This window comes from Schistocerca nitens, chromosome 1 (assembly GCF_023898315.1).
Source record: "Schistocerca nitens isolate TAMUIC-IGC-003100 chromosome 1, iqSchNite1.1, whole genome shotgun sequence".
NCBI classification, from domain to species: Eukaryota; Metazoa; Arthropoda; class Insecta; order Orthoptera; family Acrididae; genus Schistocerca; species Schistocerca nitens.
In genome coordinates, this window is record NC_064614.1 from 337,928,123 (window position 1) to 337,946,064 (window position 17,942).

The 17,942-nt window shown below is 38.4% G+C and overlaps 1 protein-coding gene across 6 annotated transcripts in view; it reads right to left on the reverse strand.

Moving 5' to 3' along the window:
- Positions 1-17,942, reverse strand: part of LOC126248551 (GATOR complex protein Iml1) — a 637,798-nt gene that overhangs the window by 351,006 nt on the left and 268,850 nt on the right. For all 6 annotated transcript variants that reach the window (XM_049949630.1, XM_049949665.1, XM_049949640.1 and 3 more), the window contains one exon: positions 2,290-2,464. In XM_049949630.1, the coding sequence (XP_049805587.1) occupies positions 2,290-2,464 (175 nt within the window). The remainder of the gene's footprint in view (positions 1-2,289; positions 2,465-17,942) is intronic.

Here is a 17,942-nt window from a genome sequence, read left to right on the forward strand (position 1 = left end):
TATCTCACACAACCTACCCCCTCTCCCCTCACCATCACCCTGTAACAATCCATAGGACACAATCTATCCATTAATATGGTTGTACTGCTCTTAGACATGGTACATACATTTCATATTTGTTTTTACACCACCTCATTTAAAGATAAACATTAATTTTATACCTTTAAAACAATATTTTTCATAACGTACAATATTTTCACCCCCTTCCAAATCGGAACTACCAGTACTAGACAAAAAATGAATAGAACCCTTTTTGTAGGAAAAACATAAAAAATTGACCTTTAAACACTGCACCATCTCAACACTCAGACGCCATGCATCAGGATTTTTATTATATAATAATGAAAATAATCCATTTTTGACAATATAATGTAACTGGATAGATTAAAATATCTACTGACCACATGGTGGTAGGAGAAAACACACGCATAAAAAAAAGATTTAAATTATGCAAGCTTTTGGAACCAGTGACTCCTCCTCCTAGCAGAAGGGTTAAAGGAGAAGGAAGAGGGGTGAAATCAATGGACTAAAGGGGTACAGTTGTGAAAAGTCACCCAGAACCTCAGGTTGGGTCCAATAAGAAGGAAAGACTTTCCTAATCATGCCGTCCGATAAGTCTCCATTGACCCAGGGTTCAGGGACACTTTACCAAATGGTGCCGCTTTCCCTAAACCTCTCCAGTCATTTTCCTTTACCCCTCTTCCTTCCCCTTCAACCCTTCTGCCAGATGAAGAAGCCACTGGCTATAAAAGCTGGCATAAGTTAAACCTTTATGTGAGTGTGTTCTCCGGCTGCCAATGAGTCTGTAGATCTTTTTATCTATACAATTACATTACACTGTCAAGGATTTTTATTATGTTGTTTATGGCACTCCCTCCTACCACTGTACAAATATTTGTGACTATATGATTTCTGACCCAGTCATCCTTTTTTTGGCTTTGTTGACTGAGCTAATTACAATTGTTTTACTTTTGTCAGTGTTCCACATACACCTTCATTTCAAGGCACTATCCATTCCATTCAACTTATCCTCCAAGTCCTTTTTCCTCTCTGATAAGAATTACAATACCACTGGCAAATGTTAAGGTTTTTATTTCTTCTCACTGAACTTTAACCCCATTGCCAAATTGCTCCTTGGCTTCCTTTACAGGTTGGGGGATTGACGACAAATCTCTCTCACCCCATTTTCAATTAATGCCTATCTTACACATCCTCTGGCTCTTATAACTGTAGTCTGTTTTCTTTGTAAGTTTTAGATAACTTTTTTCCTCTTTTATTTTCCATCTGACAACTGCAGCATTACAAAGAATATATTGTAGTAAGAACCTTAGAGTGTTCTCCCCCCCCCCCTCCCCCTTTTTGCCTAAATCTACAAATGCTACAAACGTAGGTTTGCCCTATAAAAATCTATCTTTCAAGATAGATAGTGGGGTTAGTGTTGCCTTATGTGTTCCTCCATTTTGTATGAACCCAAACTGATCCTTCACAGGTGGGCTCCTACCAGTTGTTCCATTCCTCTGTTAGTATTTTGCAACCCTGATGTATTAAACTGGTGGATTAGTAATACTCACTTCGGTCAACTTTACTTTCTTTAATAATTTATTACAAGTACATTCTTTTTGGAATTAAAGGGTATTTAGCCAGGTGGAACACCTTTTTTAAAGTTGGTTCTCTCATAAATTTCAATAATTCCGAGGAAATGTTGTCTATTCCAACTCCTCTTATCTTCATTAATTTCCTCCCTTTCCATAATATTTTCACCCAATTTCTTTCAATTAAATAATAGTTACACATTTGCCTTCCATCTTCCAGTTGCCATTTGCACTCATTATGTTCATACAGCTTCTTCTCTTTTCTCCAAAGATTTTCCTAAATCTCAAATGCAGCATCCTTCTTTTCCATGACCATGCATGTTTTTATAGCTTTGCTTTCCTCCTCTGGCCATTTTGCATTTTCTATACAATTATTTGCACATTTGCATTGCCTTTAGCCTTTCTCATTTGCTATTTCTCTTTTGACTACCAATACCCCTAATTTACAATCAATATAAATACTAGTCATTTTAATAAACTTGTATCACAGAAATATTCAAACATTAAAACTAATGGATAAGTGCGTAGTGAACATAAAAGAAAAAACAAATTTAATAATAAATGTAAATCATTAACATTTTATGCCACCTCAAGTTTGTGTCTAGTGTAAAATAATTTATTTTTATTTAATTTTATTTATTTTTCTTTTTTTACAAACATGGAAAAAGAACTTAAATACCTGCTTCTTTATACTTACCTCAACAAGAGCAAAATCAACATCTCCTCTAGTGCATATGTAATGGTCTAAATAATTCCAATTGTATGTCTCCAGTTTTTCTGTTGTGAAAGACACCCAAGAAATTTCATATGTGTCATGATGTGGGGCATGAAACCGGTAGCGGTAATGAACTTTGAACGGATGATAAGGATGTCTGAAAAATAATACAAAAATAGTACATAGAGATGATATCTAATAAAAAAGCAAAAGCGACAAACAACACAGTTACACAAATCATTGTACGAAAAATAAGTCTCTTCCTCCTACAAGAAGAATAATGTTAATAATATCATCTTGCACCACCTTGATAACATCAGAAGCAATGAAAGAATCACAATCTCCAAGTTTGTTTTGTGAAATTAATAAAAGCTCTTAAATGATTCACTTGATGAATAATAGTAATAAATCCACCTCACATCTCCTCGATGTCTGAATCAACAAAATTCAACAACAGGAAAATTGCAAGTTATGAATTTGTTTTATGTGGTTAATAAAAGTTCTTAAATTTCTTGAGACTCAAGGCAAAGTTAAAACAATGGACACATAATACTAAAAAATGAAACAAATCTCATACCAAACAGAAAATTAAGTTAGAAAACAGTTAAAAAATTAGAGAGACAGACAGAATGGCTGGTCAAAAATTAATTCTACAAGGGCAAAATTCTGAATGCTGCAGATATACTATGCCAAAAAAAAAGATCAATTGCAATTTATAGAATTTGTATGTTCTTACTTCAGAAAGGAAGAAAAATTGATCAATGAAGACTGGAAAGGAACAAGAAACATTAGAATTTTTTACTTTGTTTCCATCTGCACAACAAGAAGTGCAGAAATGCCATCTCCTGCAGCTAACTTAAGTTTACCCATTCTGTCTCACTGTAATTTTAACAACAAGCACATGCCTAGTAAAACACCTGTCAAAGCCACTGTATTTTCCATATCAACTATTAACAACATTAATGGTAATCTGATATGTAAGGACATCATATAAAATTTTACTTGGAACATATCTTAACTAGCAGTGATCTTCGACCTATTAACCATAAATTCAGGTGATTTGAGAAGTGAATAATACGGTACACTCTTAAATTTTCAGTTTCCTTCCTTGTATCTACAACTATTTTACTGAATATTTTTGGACAGTATTCAGTTTTGATTTTCAGACACACATGTAAAATCTGTTTTTATTTCTTTACTCTTTGTTGTTTCCTCCATAGTTGATCCTCAGCTTATCAAATTACAAATGTCCTATAAATGTGACATGAGAATGTTGTTGATTATATTTAGAGAATACTTCAGTTTTTGTACAACACAGCAAGAAAATCATGATACGATGCATGTGACGAGAAACTGGGATATTGTGTCCCCCCCCCCCTTTATTTTTCTTATTTTTTACCTAATTTCAAGGCGAAGTATATCAAATTGCTTCATTAACAATCAGCACATTGATGACTTTTACACATGAATAAAAAAGGTCATTTTCTTAACTAACATTACAGTTTATGGTAATTCTTTAGTATAATTGGTTTTCATTTGTGTAGATAAATAACAAGAGCATCAGGTAAACACATATTATCAGGTAGTATATCTGACATTCCCCCATTCTCAGTTAAGCTGTGATTCTGGAGGAGAGTCTTCCTAGGAATAGCTCAGAAGATTGACGTGGACTGTTCCATGAACAAAACAACAAAATACTTGCAATAAACATGTCAACAGGACAAACATTGAGGGAAATTGCAATTATGTCATGCTACAGCAATGGCACTTAAGAATCTAATTAACTGCCTCAAAACGAAAAACCCTCATGGGGTTGATAACATCTCAGGAAAATTACTAAAATATTGTTCTCCACACATAAACCATGTATTTAGTCACACATCATGCAGTACTTCCCCCCCCCCCCACCCCCCCACCCCCCACCACCCCGCCCAGCGCGCGCTCACACACACACACACACACACACACACACACACACACACACACACACAGTTGTCATGAAAGTGCTGACTCTTCAAGTGAATTTCTGCATTTTGTCATTTTATAACAGGTTCATATTAATGACAATAAGTCTCTTGATTCGTGATGATTTTTTTCCACAAACAAATTGTCTGGGTTTTACATTTCGGTCCAGTCCTTGCATTGTCATTTTTGTTTGGGAGTCAAAGTATGTGGTACAAACTTTGCACATACTTCTCTCCTCTAGAAAACATTCAGGAGAATGTCTTGAGCACTTCATTTAGAGATATTACTACATTCCAATTGGTGAAGTAACAATGTTGGCACACTAGGGTCACATGTCCTCTACTCAACACTGCCTGTTCCCAAATGACTGGTCAAATGTAAACCTGTACTTTAAATTTGTTAGTTCAAGCTACCACCTTAGTTTCTGCACTGTTGGCACTAATATGTGAGGAATAATATCAGTCTCACAACTTTTTGAATGAACAACTTACGCTATTGTAAGACTCCTGAACAAGAAAGGTAGTAACACAGATATTAATAATTACTGACCAGTTTCTCAGCTTACCAACCCCTATAAGGTATTGAAGAAGATTATATGGATGAGAACTGTAACAAAACTACCTCCAAGTAACATACATAGTTATATCAGTTTATGTTTCAAAGTAGTCCCTGCACAGAACATGCCATTTTTCAGTATATGAATCAGATTATGCAAAATTTAAATGACAAAACACTGTCAATGACTTATAAAAACCATTTGACTGTGCAGCTCATATATGATGGTGTGAGAGGTCTTATTGGTAATTAAAAGTATGTAGGTGTAGCACTGAGAAACCCAGGACAGCATACAGCAAAAAAGAACAGGCAATTATTACTACACGTGTGCCACAGGAATCAATACTGGATCCACTCCTGCTCTTGATGTATATAAATCTGTCTCATATATCCAAAAAACAGAAACAGTTCTCTTTGCTAGTGAAAAAATATTATAATCAAGCCTAATGGAAAAATTACAACACTTGAAAACATAAAGAGCACTTTCTTGAAAAATAAAAACCAGTTCTCTGCAAAAGGACTTTCACTGAAGTTAAATAAAAGGCAGTACATAGCCTGACTACACCTTCAGAAGTAATACATGAGAGTTAATCAATAAATAAACATGATATTCTAAATTCAGGAAATTGAACTGGCAAAAACGTTAAAATGTTGGCTTACTTTTCTTACTTTCATCCACTGATGTCTTCTGGCATCATACTCTGGAGTAAGTTATCATTGAGAAAGAAACTATTTGATGCACAGTATCATGTAATAAAGATAATTTGTAGTGTCCACTCTAAAATCTCTTGCAGACATTTCTTTAAATAGTTACACATATTGAGATAGGTCTCCAACTAAATTTACTCCTTTAAAAAAATTTTAGTCAACAAACCAATCACAATTTGAAAATAAAATCAACATTCATGAATAAGATTAAAAGAAAAAATTACTTACACTGTCCTTAACTCAATCTTAGAGTGAGAAGAAAGGAGTTCAGTATTCTACCACAAAAATGTTTGACCACTTAATCAGTGATGGAAGGAATTTAATACACAATAAAATTAACTTCAAACACAACTAAAAGAATATCTGTTTGACATCTCCTTTTACTTCATGGAATAAGTTCTGAACAAGTGAAAGAGAGAGAGAGAGAGAGAGAGAGAGAGAGAGAGAGAGAGAGAGAGAAAGAGAGAGAGTGTGTGTTACTAGATACAATCATTTAAATGGTCAATGGTCAAATGGTGAGAATACTCTCATATTTTCACTGAAAAACAATGCTGTAATTGTGCAAGACAAACTTATTTGACTTCACATTGAGAGACTGTAAGTACAATGTGCACATAACTAAATCTGTGGTGTCATCTTACTATGTGTAACAGATTTCTTTTAAACAGGTAACACTGAACCTGCATATTGGACTCCACTATAAATGTGCTAGATGTTATTAAATGTTATGCATGAAGTAGAGCCATTGCATATATTATTTAATATAGTTTTATCAGTTTTATAATTCAATTATGATGTCTGCAGTCACCAAACACATAATATTCTGGAGAGATACAGATGCTGTTAGGAGGTGGGGAGCCACTCTTCCTGTCATCAGGAGGGTGTGGCTGTTCTCCCACCTGCATACTGTGCGTTTGGTGGGCTGATGGGGACTACAGGAGTTCATCGAAGGTGAAGGTGGCCACAACAAGATAGGCAGAATTATTCATCAAAATAAAGCAGATACATGTGTGTCCCCTTGTCCAACGGGCACAGCCTGTTGTCAATCCACGGTACCTTCATATCAGTGTATCTGCGGCAATCATCCAGCAGGTCATACAAGCTGCTGGGGGCCAGCTGAAGCTAAAATAACATTCTTGGGGGCCAGAGTGACTGTATTGAGCAAAGCCACATGTGGCTAGGCAAACTCTTTACTGGATTGCATGGGCATCCTACCAGTGTCAAACTTCGGACTCTGAGCAGCGTAACAAGTGTCCTAAAACTCCTTGGCATCAGAGTTCTCTATCTGCACCAAAACAAATGCATCACTCGGCTTCGCTCCTTTAGTCACAGTTTTTGCTCAATTTCGGCATTTCCTTTGTGTATGCATCTTGTATTTGCCTGGATACCTCTACAAGCAGCTGCAGTTTCTCTTCCATATCTGGAGAGGCTGCAGTTTCTCTTCCATATCTGGAGAGACGTTGGTTGGTTGGTTGGCTGTTGACATGCTGCTGTCATGACTACTTACTGAAAGTAGTTGAATAACCATGAAACGTGACAAGATGTTTAACATCCTTGCCTCATTACAGAATGTGGATGTCAGAGTACTACCCACCCTGTAAAGCAATACAATCAATGATCTCTGGCAAATCTGATGACGGAGTACAATGCTGGTGCAGGTACAAGTGCTTCAGGACACACCACTCAGAGCACATTGTTGAACATGGGGCTCTGCAGCAGACAAATCTTAAGTGTAACCATGTTCATACAATGACTTTTTCAGTTAAAATTACAGTGAACAGCAGATCAGCAATATTGTACCACGGGCCAATGGAAACATATTGTACCACGGGTCAGTGGAAACATACAAAATTTATAAGTTAAGAGTCTTGTGGTCACTAGCTCACAAATTGCCTATTGGCTTCTAGCTTGGGCTCTGCAGTCAATGTTTCTTTGATAATGTTTTTTGATGTTTCGCCAGCTTGAGTTGCTGGCATTGTCAAAACTTCACCCTCCATCGCTGGTTGCGGACTAGAGTCAGGCTTGCAGCTGCAGATTATATGAACCTTGCGTGCCAATGTACCAGGGCTTCTTTTGGTCATTGCCACTGTAGTTCTCCCCTTGCTACCTGCAATGATCATTTATTTTGAGGTTTTCCTATTCCTTGTTCAAGTTATTGTCATGTTTGTGGACTTCTATAGCTTCCCTAATCAAGCAGGAGTGAAAATTCATCTCCACAGCAAGAACTTCTGTATTGGCAAATTTTACTGTGTGTTCAGTCTCACAGCACACTTGCTCTGCCACACCTTATTTCCCCACTTGTCGCAGTCTGCAATGTCACTTATGTTCAGTGATTCTGGTGTCGATTGATCATCCAGTCATTCCACCACAGAGTCCCCCACAAATATATGGTATGTGGTTATTCCCGACATTCCAACTGGGTCCCTTTTTTCCTTTGCCAATATGTACTGCTCTTTGATCTTCTTTATCAATTTATAAATAGCATGCAGCTTTACTGTATGGTTAAATGATGATGCCGTCCTCTTGGGTAAAATATTCCGGAGGTAAAATAGTCCCCCATTCGGATTTCCAGGCGGGGACTACTCAAGAGGATGTCGTTATCAGGAGAAAGAAAACTGGCGTTCTACGGAATAGAGCGTGGAATGTCAGATCCCTTAATCGGGCAGGTAGTTTAGAAAATTTAAAAAGGGAAATGGATAGGTTAAAGTTAGATATAGTGGGAATTTGCGAAGTTCAGTGGCAGGACGAACAAGACATTTGGTCAGGTGAATACAGGGTTATAAACTCATAATCAAATAGGGGTAATGCAGGAGTAGGTTTAATAATGAAGAGGAAAATAGGAATGCGGGTAAGCTACTACAAACAACATAGTGAACGCATTATTGTGGCCAAGATAGACACGAAGCCCACGCCTACTACAGTGGTACAAGTTTACATGCCAACTAGCTCTGCAGATGACGAAGAAATTGAAGAAATGTATGATGAAATAAAACAAATTATTCAGATAGTGAAGGGAGATGAAAATTTAATAGTCATGGGTAACTGGAATTTGCCAGTAGGAAAAGGGAGAGAAGGAAACGTAGTAGGTGAATATGGATTGGGGGTAAGAAATGAAAGAGGAAGCCGCCTCGTAGAATTTTGCACAGAGCACAACTCAATCATAGCTAACACTTGGTTCAAGAATCATAAAAGAAGATTGAATACATCAAAAAAGCCTGGAGCTACTGACAGGTTTCAGATAAATTATATAATGGTAAGACAGAGATTTAGGAACCAGGTCTTAAATTGTAAGACATTTCCAGGGGCAGATGTGGACTCTGACCACAATCTATTGGTTATGAACTGTAGATTAAAACTTAAGAAACTGCAAAAAGGTGGGAATTTAAGGAGATGGGACCTGGATAAACTGACTAAACCAGAGGTTGTACAGAGTTTCAGGGAGAGCACAAGGGAACAACTGACAAGAATGGGGGAATGAAATACAATAGAAGAAGAATGGGTAGCTTTGAGGGATGAAGTAGTGAAGGCAGCAGAGGATCAAGTAGGTAAAAAGACGAGGGCTAGTAGAAATCCTTGGGTAACCGAAGAAATATTGAATTTAATTGATGAAAGGAGAAAATATAAAAATGTAGTAAATGAAGCAGGCAAAAAGGAATACAAACGTCTCAAAAATGAGATCGACAGGAAGTGCAAAATGGCTAAGCAGGGATGGCTAGAGGACAAAAGTAAGTATGTAGAGGCTTATCTCACTAGGGGGTAAGATAGATACTGCCTACAGGAAAATTAAAGAGACCTTTGGAGAAAAGAGAACCACTTGTATGAATATCAAGAGCTCAGATGGAAACCCAGTTCTAAGCAAAGAAGGGAAAGCAGAAAGGTGGAAGGAATATATAGAGGGTCTATACAAGGGCGATGTACTTGAGGACAATATTATGGAAATGGAAGAGGATGTAGATGAAGATGAAATGGGAGATATGATATTGCGTGTAGAGTTTGACAGAGTACTGAAAGACCTGAGTAAAATAAGGCCCTGGGAGTAGACAACATTCTATTAGAACTACTGACAGCCTTGGAGGAGCCAGTCATGACAAAACTCTACCATCTGGTAAGCAAGATGTATGAGACAGGCGAAATACCCTCAGACTTCAAGAAGAAAATAATAATTCCAATCCCAAAGAAAGCAGGTGTTGACATATGTGAAAATTACCGGACAATCAGTTTAATAAGTCACAGCTGCAAAATACTAACGCGAATTCTTTACAGACGAATGGAAAAACTAGTAGAAGCCGACCTCGGGGAAGATCAGTTTGGATTCCGTAGAAATACTGGAACACGTGAGGCAATACTGACCCTACGACATATCTTAGAAGCTAGATTAAGGAAAGGCAAACCTACATTTCTAGCATTTGTAGACTTAGAGAAAGCTTTTGACAATGTTGACTGAAATATTCTATTTCAAATTCTGAAGGTGGCAGGGGTAAAATACAGGGAGCGAAAAGCTATTTACAATTTGTACAGAAACCAGATGGCAGTTATAAGAGTCGCGGGACATCAAAGGGAAGCAGTGGTTGGGAAGGGAGTGAGACAAGGTTGTAGCCTCTCCCCGATGTTATTCAATCTGTATATTGAGCAAGCAGTGAAGGAAACAAAAGAAAAATTCGGAGTAGGTATTAAAATCCATGGAGAAGAAATAAAAACTTTGAGGTTCACCGATGACATTGTAATTCTGTCAGAGACAGCAAAGGACCTGGAAGAGCAGTTGAACGGAATGGACAGTTCTCGAAAGGAGGATATAAGAAGAACATCAACAAAAGGAAAACGAGGATAATGGACTGTAGTCAAATTAAGTCGGGTGTTGCTGAGGGAATTAGATTAGGAAATGAGACACTTAAAGTAGTAAAGGAGTTTTGCTAATTGGGGAGTAAAATAACTGATGATGGTCGAAGTAGAGGGGATATAAAATGTAGACTGGCAATGGCAAGGAAAGCATTTCTGAAGAAGAGAAATTTGTTAACATCGAGTATAGATTTAAGTGTCAGGACGTCGTTTCTGAAAGTATTTGTATGGAGTGTAGCCATGTATGGAAGTGAAACATGGACGATAAATAGTTTGGACAAGAAGAGAATAGAAGCTTTCGAAATGTGGTGCTACAGAAGAATGCTGAAGATTAGCTGGGTAGATCACGTAACTAATGAGGAAGTACTGAATAGGATTGTGGAGAAGAGAAGTTTGTGGCACAACTTGACTAGAAGAAGGGATCGGTTGTAGGACATGTTCTGAGGCATCAAGGGATCACAAATTTAGTATGGGAGGACAGCATGGAGGGTAAAAATCGTAGAGGGAGACCAAGAGATGAATACACTAAGCAGATTCAGAAGGATGTAGGTTGCAGTAGGTACAGGGAGATGAAGAAGCTTGCACAGGATAGAGTTGCATGGAGAGCTGCATCAAACCAGTCTCAGGACTGAAGACAACAACAACAACAACAACAACAACAACAAATAGTCTTTATGCGTTGTTTGTGCAATATACAACAGATTCTGCCCATCATTTCTCAGAACATATGGCACAAAAGCTGTATCCAATATTTCTTCTTTTGATGTGTCACTTTGCTGAGTGTTCAATTGTATGACACTTGTTATTCAACTAACAGATTACCCATTACTCCTCATAACACTTTCTAGGTGTAGCATCTCGTATCTGAGATTCACATAGTCATCTTTCATGCATTACAAGCATACTAACCAAGCCCTTTTTCTGTCTCAGGTGGTGCTTTGACAGTTTGCGCAGGTATCGGTCCTCATGCATCAGTTTTTGATACACAGTGTGTCCCACATTTTCACTATTCTTCATAACCAGCACATCTAGAAACAGCAGCTGATGGTCCTTTTCTATCTCCATGGTAAACTTTATGATGGTAGAGAGACTATTAATGTGTCTTAGGAAGTCACCAAGCTGCTCTTCACTACACCACCACACAACAAATGTATCATCAGTTTATCTGTACTGCAACACCTTAGGTTCACAAGCTCTCAAGCCTAGCACCTATGCTTTGAAACGTTCAATAAAACTGACAACCACGACTAGACAAAGTGGAGTACTCATGGCGATGCCTTCCAACTGTTTGTAGAAGAAATGAAAAGTGGAATGGGACCATTTTAATGAAGACCGAAGATTACGAACAGGAGATCAAGGGCATATCAGAACTGAACACATACTGAAAATGAAGCACAGATCTATTGCAATGGATCTCACAGAGAATGAATCTATTAATCAAGGCACTTTTCTGTTGGCAAACGTACACAAGAACCGAACAACATAGATGACCCACCAACTCGGCAGTATGGATTACCAAAGATCCATAAGGATAATGTTTGATCAAGAGTACTTATAAGCGCTCCTGGCTCACTAACATTTGAAATGGCAAAACACTATGCCCTTTGCTTCAGCCTTAATTGGGGAAGATCAACACACACAGGAAGGACTTGGGATATTTCATTGAGAAGCTGAAGAAACTGAAACTTGGACCAAACAACATCCTGGTCAGCTTTTATGTTATTTCTTTGTTCACCATAGGGCTACTCAATAATTTTCTGGAATATATCAGTTCCATTTTCCTGAAGCTCTTTCTAGCATTTTTCATCATGAACTATTTCATGTGGAATGGCAACTTATACAAAAAGCTGGAAAGCATCGCAATGGGTAGTCCACTTAGGCCAGTCATGACCCACTTCTTCATGGAACTCTTCAAAGTACAGTTGCTGGACTTAGCACCTTGTAAACCTAAGGTGTGGTTGTACAGATACATTGATGATAACTTTTTTGTGTGGAGCAATGGTGAGGAACAACTCGGCGACTTCCTTGGACACCTGAATAATCTCCAAACCAAAATGAAATTTACCATGGAGGTAGAAAATGACCAACTCCTATCTTTTCTAGATGCACCAGCTACAAGGAGTGGTGAAAACCTGGGTCACCGTGCATAACAAAAACTGTCACATACATACCAATACCTTCACAAACTGTCAAAGCACAACCTGAGCCAGAAAACGGGCATGATTAATATGTTTGTAACATGCACAAGATGAATATGTGAACTGCAGCATCTCAGATGCGAGACGCTAAACCTAGAAAGCATTCTGACGAGCAATGTGTACAGTGTTCCTGCCATACAATCTGAGAGTGACAGATGGAATCAGTCACGTACTGTGCAAACACAGTGTAAAGACTATTTATAAACTGCTAAAGAAGAACATAGAGCATCTCAGATCTACAATGGAGAAAAGGGACCCACTTGAAATGTCAGGAATAAGTACATACCATGTGCATGTGGAAAACTCTATTTTGGAATGACTGGAGACAATCAAACAACACGAGGATCACCAAACTTAGCAGCATAGCAGGTTGGGCCAAGTGGAGAAATTAACCATAGCTGAGCTCACATCTTGTGAGACTGGCCACATAATAAAATTCACTGACATGGAAGTTCTTGCCATAGAGAAGAGCTATCACACCCACTTGTTCTGGAAAGCTAAAGAAATCCACAAACGTGAAAGTAACATCAACAATAAAGAGGAAAGCCTCAAGGTGAACGGATCCTGGATTCCTGTGCTGCAGTGAATAACCATTGTAAAGTAGCAAGGAGAGAACCACAGCAGTAATGATCAGGGGAAAGACTTTAGACTTTGGCACAGCAGGTATATATAACCTGCAGCTGCAAACTTGATACCAGTCCATCACCAGCAATGGAAGATAAAGTTTTGACAATGCCAGCCACCTGTGCCAGTAAAACATCAGAAAAATCATTAAACAAACATTGACTGAAGAACGTGAGACAGAAGACAACAGGCAATTTGTTGAAGGAAATGAGACACCTAATCAAATAAATCATGCTCCTTGTTACAACCAGGTCAATAACCATGTCCAGACACATAATCATTCAAATTAATGGCTGTTTGAAAAAAGCACTGCACTATGGGGACAGTATTATGCTAAGGGAGACATTCACTTAGGCTTCCACTAAACTGTGATAGTAAGTAGTGGCACCCAGACATGAACATTATTGTAGCCACCAGCATCCTGTCATGTTTGACATATTCCCCTGACAGTGCTGGCATCTTCTTACATAATAATCATCTATGTCAAAGCCCAGAATCACTCTACAGTGGTTTGAGGAGCACATCAGTGATCTCATGTTAATGTCTTCACCACCAAATTTGTCTGATCTGAAGATAATGGAACACATCTGGCATACTATAAGATGCCAGTTCAGCACTCACAAACCATTGGTCCATAATTTATGAGAATTGGCTGAACTTTGCTTAGACATCTGGTGTCACTTACTTCCAGAGACCTACCAAGAACTCGTCACATTCATGTCATGCAGAATTGCTACTCTTTTCATTACAAAGGTGGGCTAACATGCTATGAAGCAGGCAGTCATAATGTTTGGGCTCATCAGTGTGTAATAATTTCTGAAATCATTGTGGAACTACAGTGATTTTACTTCCAATTTTTTTTAAAAAAAAGAGTCCAAATTGCAATAAATTATTTTATTTTATTTTATTTAATTTTTTTTTTTTTTTTTTTTTTTTTTTTTTTTTTTTTTTTTTTTTTTTTGTTCCAGTAACTGATTTTGATCTATAAGACCGTCAGCACAGACCAGAGGCTCCAAATGATGTGAGGAACCCGTTCACGAAGATGCTGGGTTGTACCTAACAGTACCTGTCGCAAAGTGGATGTATTTTGGGCAAACAATTGGAACCCCTACTGCCCCTGTTGTCTGCAAAATGTATCATTCTCAGTAACATTTCAAATCTCCTTCTGGACAAATTTTTTTCCAGAAATGTTAGCACATGTGCAGTCTCATGGGATCAATTTAAATATAAGGATGGTAGTCCTTACAATTTCTGTGATGCATGTATGCTTGTTTGTACAGCAGTTTCCTCGAACAATTTATCCAGCACAAATAGTTCATATTAGGTGTCCATTGTTACATTTAATCTTATATTTAAGTTTTCAGTTCTAAGCCCTGAAAGACTGGTAGAAGGTATAAACTTAGGTTGGTCAGCTCTGAGATCATGCCCTTCTTTAACATTCCCCTCCTCTTCCTTTGATGGCAATATGCTGTGTCCAGCACCATGAGTCTAGGTTGGCACTAGCCACCTAGGTTGGTCATACTTCCTCCCAACTGTGTTTGTGACCACTCTGGCTAGTAGTAGTTTATCTAGCCGAGTGCGGTGTTCAGGAAGTGTAACAAGCACAGAGAGGACGGCAGCTACATGTGCTAGGAGGCAGAAGTTGCTGCTGCCCATCAGGATGTTGTCTGGTGTAGTGAATTGGCAGTTGGTTTTTCTGTAGTGCCCGTGTGAAGAGAAAGTAAGCTGCCTCATGCTGCATAGTGGTGGATGGTTGGACCACGAGCAGAGTGTATGAATTTATATTGCATTTGGATTGTGTAGTGCTACTCAGGTACTGTGTACAGTTGGCCAAGTCACCACAATTTCTTTCCTTCATTCACCTACAACCTGGCACTAGTAGATGACTCATCTGTTTCGTGCTTTCATGTAATACAAATTTGTGCCTCTACACTGATTCTGAGGCCTCAGTTTGAGGTGAAACATGCTTGTTTCATTACTATACTCTCTTAGCTAAGGTGATGTTGCATTTTGACATTGATGTACGTCAACTGACTTGGTTCCGAGGCTCATTATTTATTATTGGAAGTCGCTGTGCCAGTATATTGTGTGTTGGTTGCGTCTAACACTGTCCTTTTTAGGTGCCAGTATTGCCACAAGTTTCCCCAAGTGGAATTCCCTGATATTTCCCTGACCTCCACACAAGTTTCAGCATTTTTACATGACAAATTTTAAGATCTCAAGGGCAAGTTAAGCTGTAAGTTGACAACCTGTCTTTGCAGCTACAGCACAAGAAACAATAATGCAAACAAGGAAATATCTAAAAAAAACTTGCAAGCAGATGGAGTTTCCTGATGGGAGCAAAAACCTTAAGTAGTAACACCAACATCTTTTGTAATGAAATGTTTTTAGATGGAGAAAGCAAGTCAATAAAATGTTGCTCATTATTCTCAATTATTACCCACTGTGTTATATCTTTTATCTTACACGTATTGTGTGACTTGTCTTTTGGGAAATATATGAGTACATAGTGTACGAACTGCCAGCAACTGACACTTTTGAAGTAGCCAAAATGTACCAGAACAAATAAAATGCCTATAAAATGCCACACAGCACAATGTACTTGTGGTGAGACAGTCACAATTTCTGAAATCTACTGCCTATGGTCTCTGGCCTGCTGAGGAGCACCACAGTCCTGGGTCCATGAATAAACCATGAGAATTCGCAGAATTATGCCACACACAATCAGACTCAGCCTGCAGGCAGATCGGTGAGACTACATCCGATGGGCAGGGGCTGCACATTAGCACGAACTGAACGGCTTCAGATTGGCATGCCCAATCCATTACAGATACCTGCAGAAATAGCCTGCAGTTTTGGCCCATCACGGAAATCCAATCATGTCGCCAGCTATTCAGGAGCCACAGACAGCATGTTGATTAAATGAGACCATGGTGATCAATCCATGCAACACAGAAATTTTTCAACTGCTCTGAGACTCAATAACAATGAGGATAGGTAGCAACTCGCCATAAAGATAATTGCTGAGCTGAAGAGAGCCATGTAGAAGAGTCAAACACACGCTGACAATTAAAGTTTCAGCCATAGCTTTTGTCAGAAAACAAGTGCAAACACACATTCACATAATCACTCGGACACAACTCATGCACACATGACCACTGTCTCCGGCCACTGCATCTACAGTCTCTGAGAATCAGATCCAAACAAACCACTCCTCAAGCCTCCCTGCCTCTGCTAGGCGGCTGCTAGGCTAGTGGCAAGAACTGGTGGCAGCACTGACTGCAAGCTGAGGGGAGTGGTAGGAAGGGGAGGAGCAGTAGTAATGAGGGGAGTAGGGAAGCGGCGAATGTACTCAGCTGCACCCAGCCAGCGATGATGCATGACGCCTCAGTAAAACCATTTCACCTACTGACACGAAAACAAGATTCTTCATTGTTTTTTCAAATTTCCCTGGTTTCCCTGATGTGTTTGAAATTCCCTGATATTCCCTGATTTCCAGAACCTGTGGCAACCCTGGGTGCAATCTGGGATGATGATATATTCTGTATTTTGAAAGGAGCTCTGAGGTTCATGCCAAAGGACTGGATGTCAAGGCATGCTGCCAGAGATCCAAACCAACTGATGAATAAGGAAAGGAACTGCTTCTTATAGCCTTTGATATTTGATAATATGTACTGAGGCATTCATTGTGGCCTCCCTGTTAAATATTGCCCATTGAGCACTCTCTGAATACCTGTTAGCCTAAAACTGCAGGTCAGGATAAATTGCTTTACATGTTGTCCTGCTCTGGCTAAAAGTATTAAATGACATTTGCTTTTAAGAAAAGGTTAAACATCTATCTACATGATTGGGGAGAGAGCGAGAGAGAGAGAGAGAGAGAGAGAGAGAGAGAGAGAGAGAATGCTTATGGTTAGATTGTTTCTTTGTTTAATTTGGTAAAATTGCCTAGTGGCCAATATTAAGTCTTTTAGCTAAAACAGATTTTAGAAATGTCAGCATTAAATAACTTGAAGATAAAACTTTCGTATGAGGTAGCTGGTGTTGGTTTTTGGTTAAGTGACTTTTCACTTTTTTTTCTAAATTTAATACCAGTGGTCACTCTAGAATTTATTGTTTAAGGTAATACCAATATTGAAATCTAAATTAATTTTGCTACTGTGCTGATTTGCAACAGTGGGTTATTGTTTTTTTGTAAAATGATTGTTTTCTAACTGTTTTCTACACGTATGATACTGCTTCGAAATATGTTGTTATATGTGTATTAAAAGTGAATTGTGTAAATGTCACTGAACTCAATCAATCACTTGACTCTTTGTTTATCCAATGGTCTTGTACCATGCTCCAACCAAAACACAACCACTCTATGAGCAGAAATAATTTCACTACTGTCACTTTCACACTCACAACTAAAGAGAGAGGCACGTCTGCACTGGACCAAGAACCACAGAAAACTGAATGAATATAAACATCAAATAGTTCTACAATATTTTTAATGTTTTGTTTAACATAAACAGATACCCTGCCACAAACTGATTTTGATGAAATCTTATCTACCAGGCCAAATGATAAGCAAGACAAAACAGTCTTGTCACTTAATGTGTTGAATTAATTTTGTTCTCAATGCAACATTTTTCTTTATCTAATGGGAAACATTGGCCCTAATATGTTTATACAGCTGCATCAAGTATGTGTCAACCTTGGAAGCATGCTATACTAATAAAACAGTGCTTTCCTTGTACCTTTGTGTGG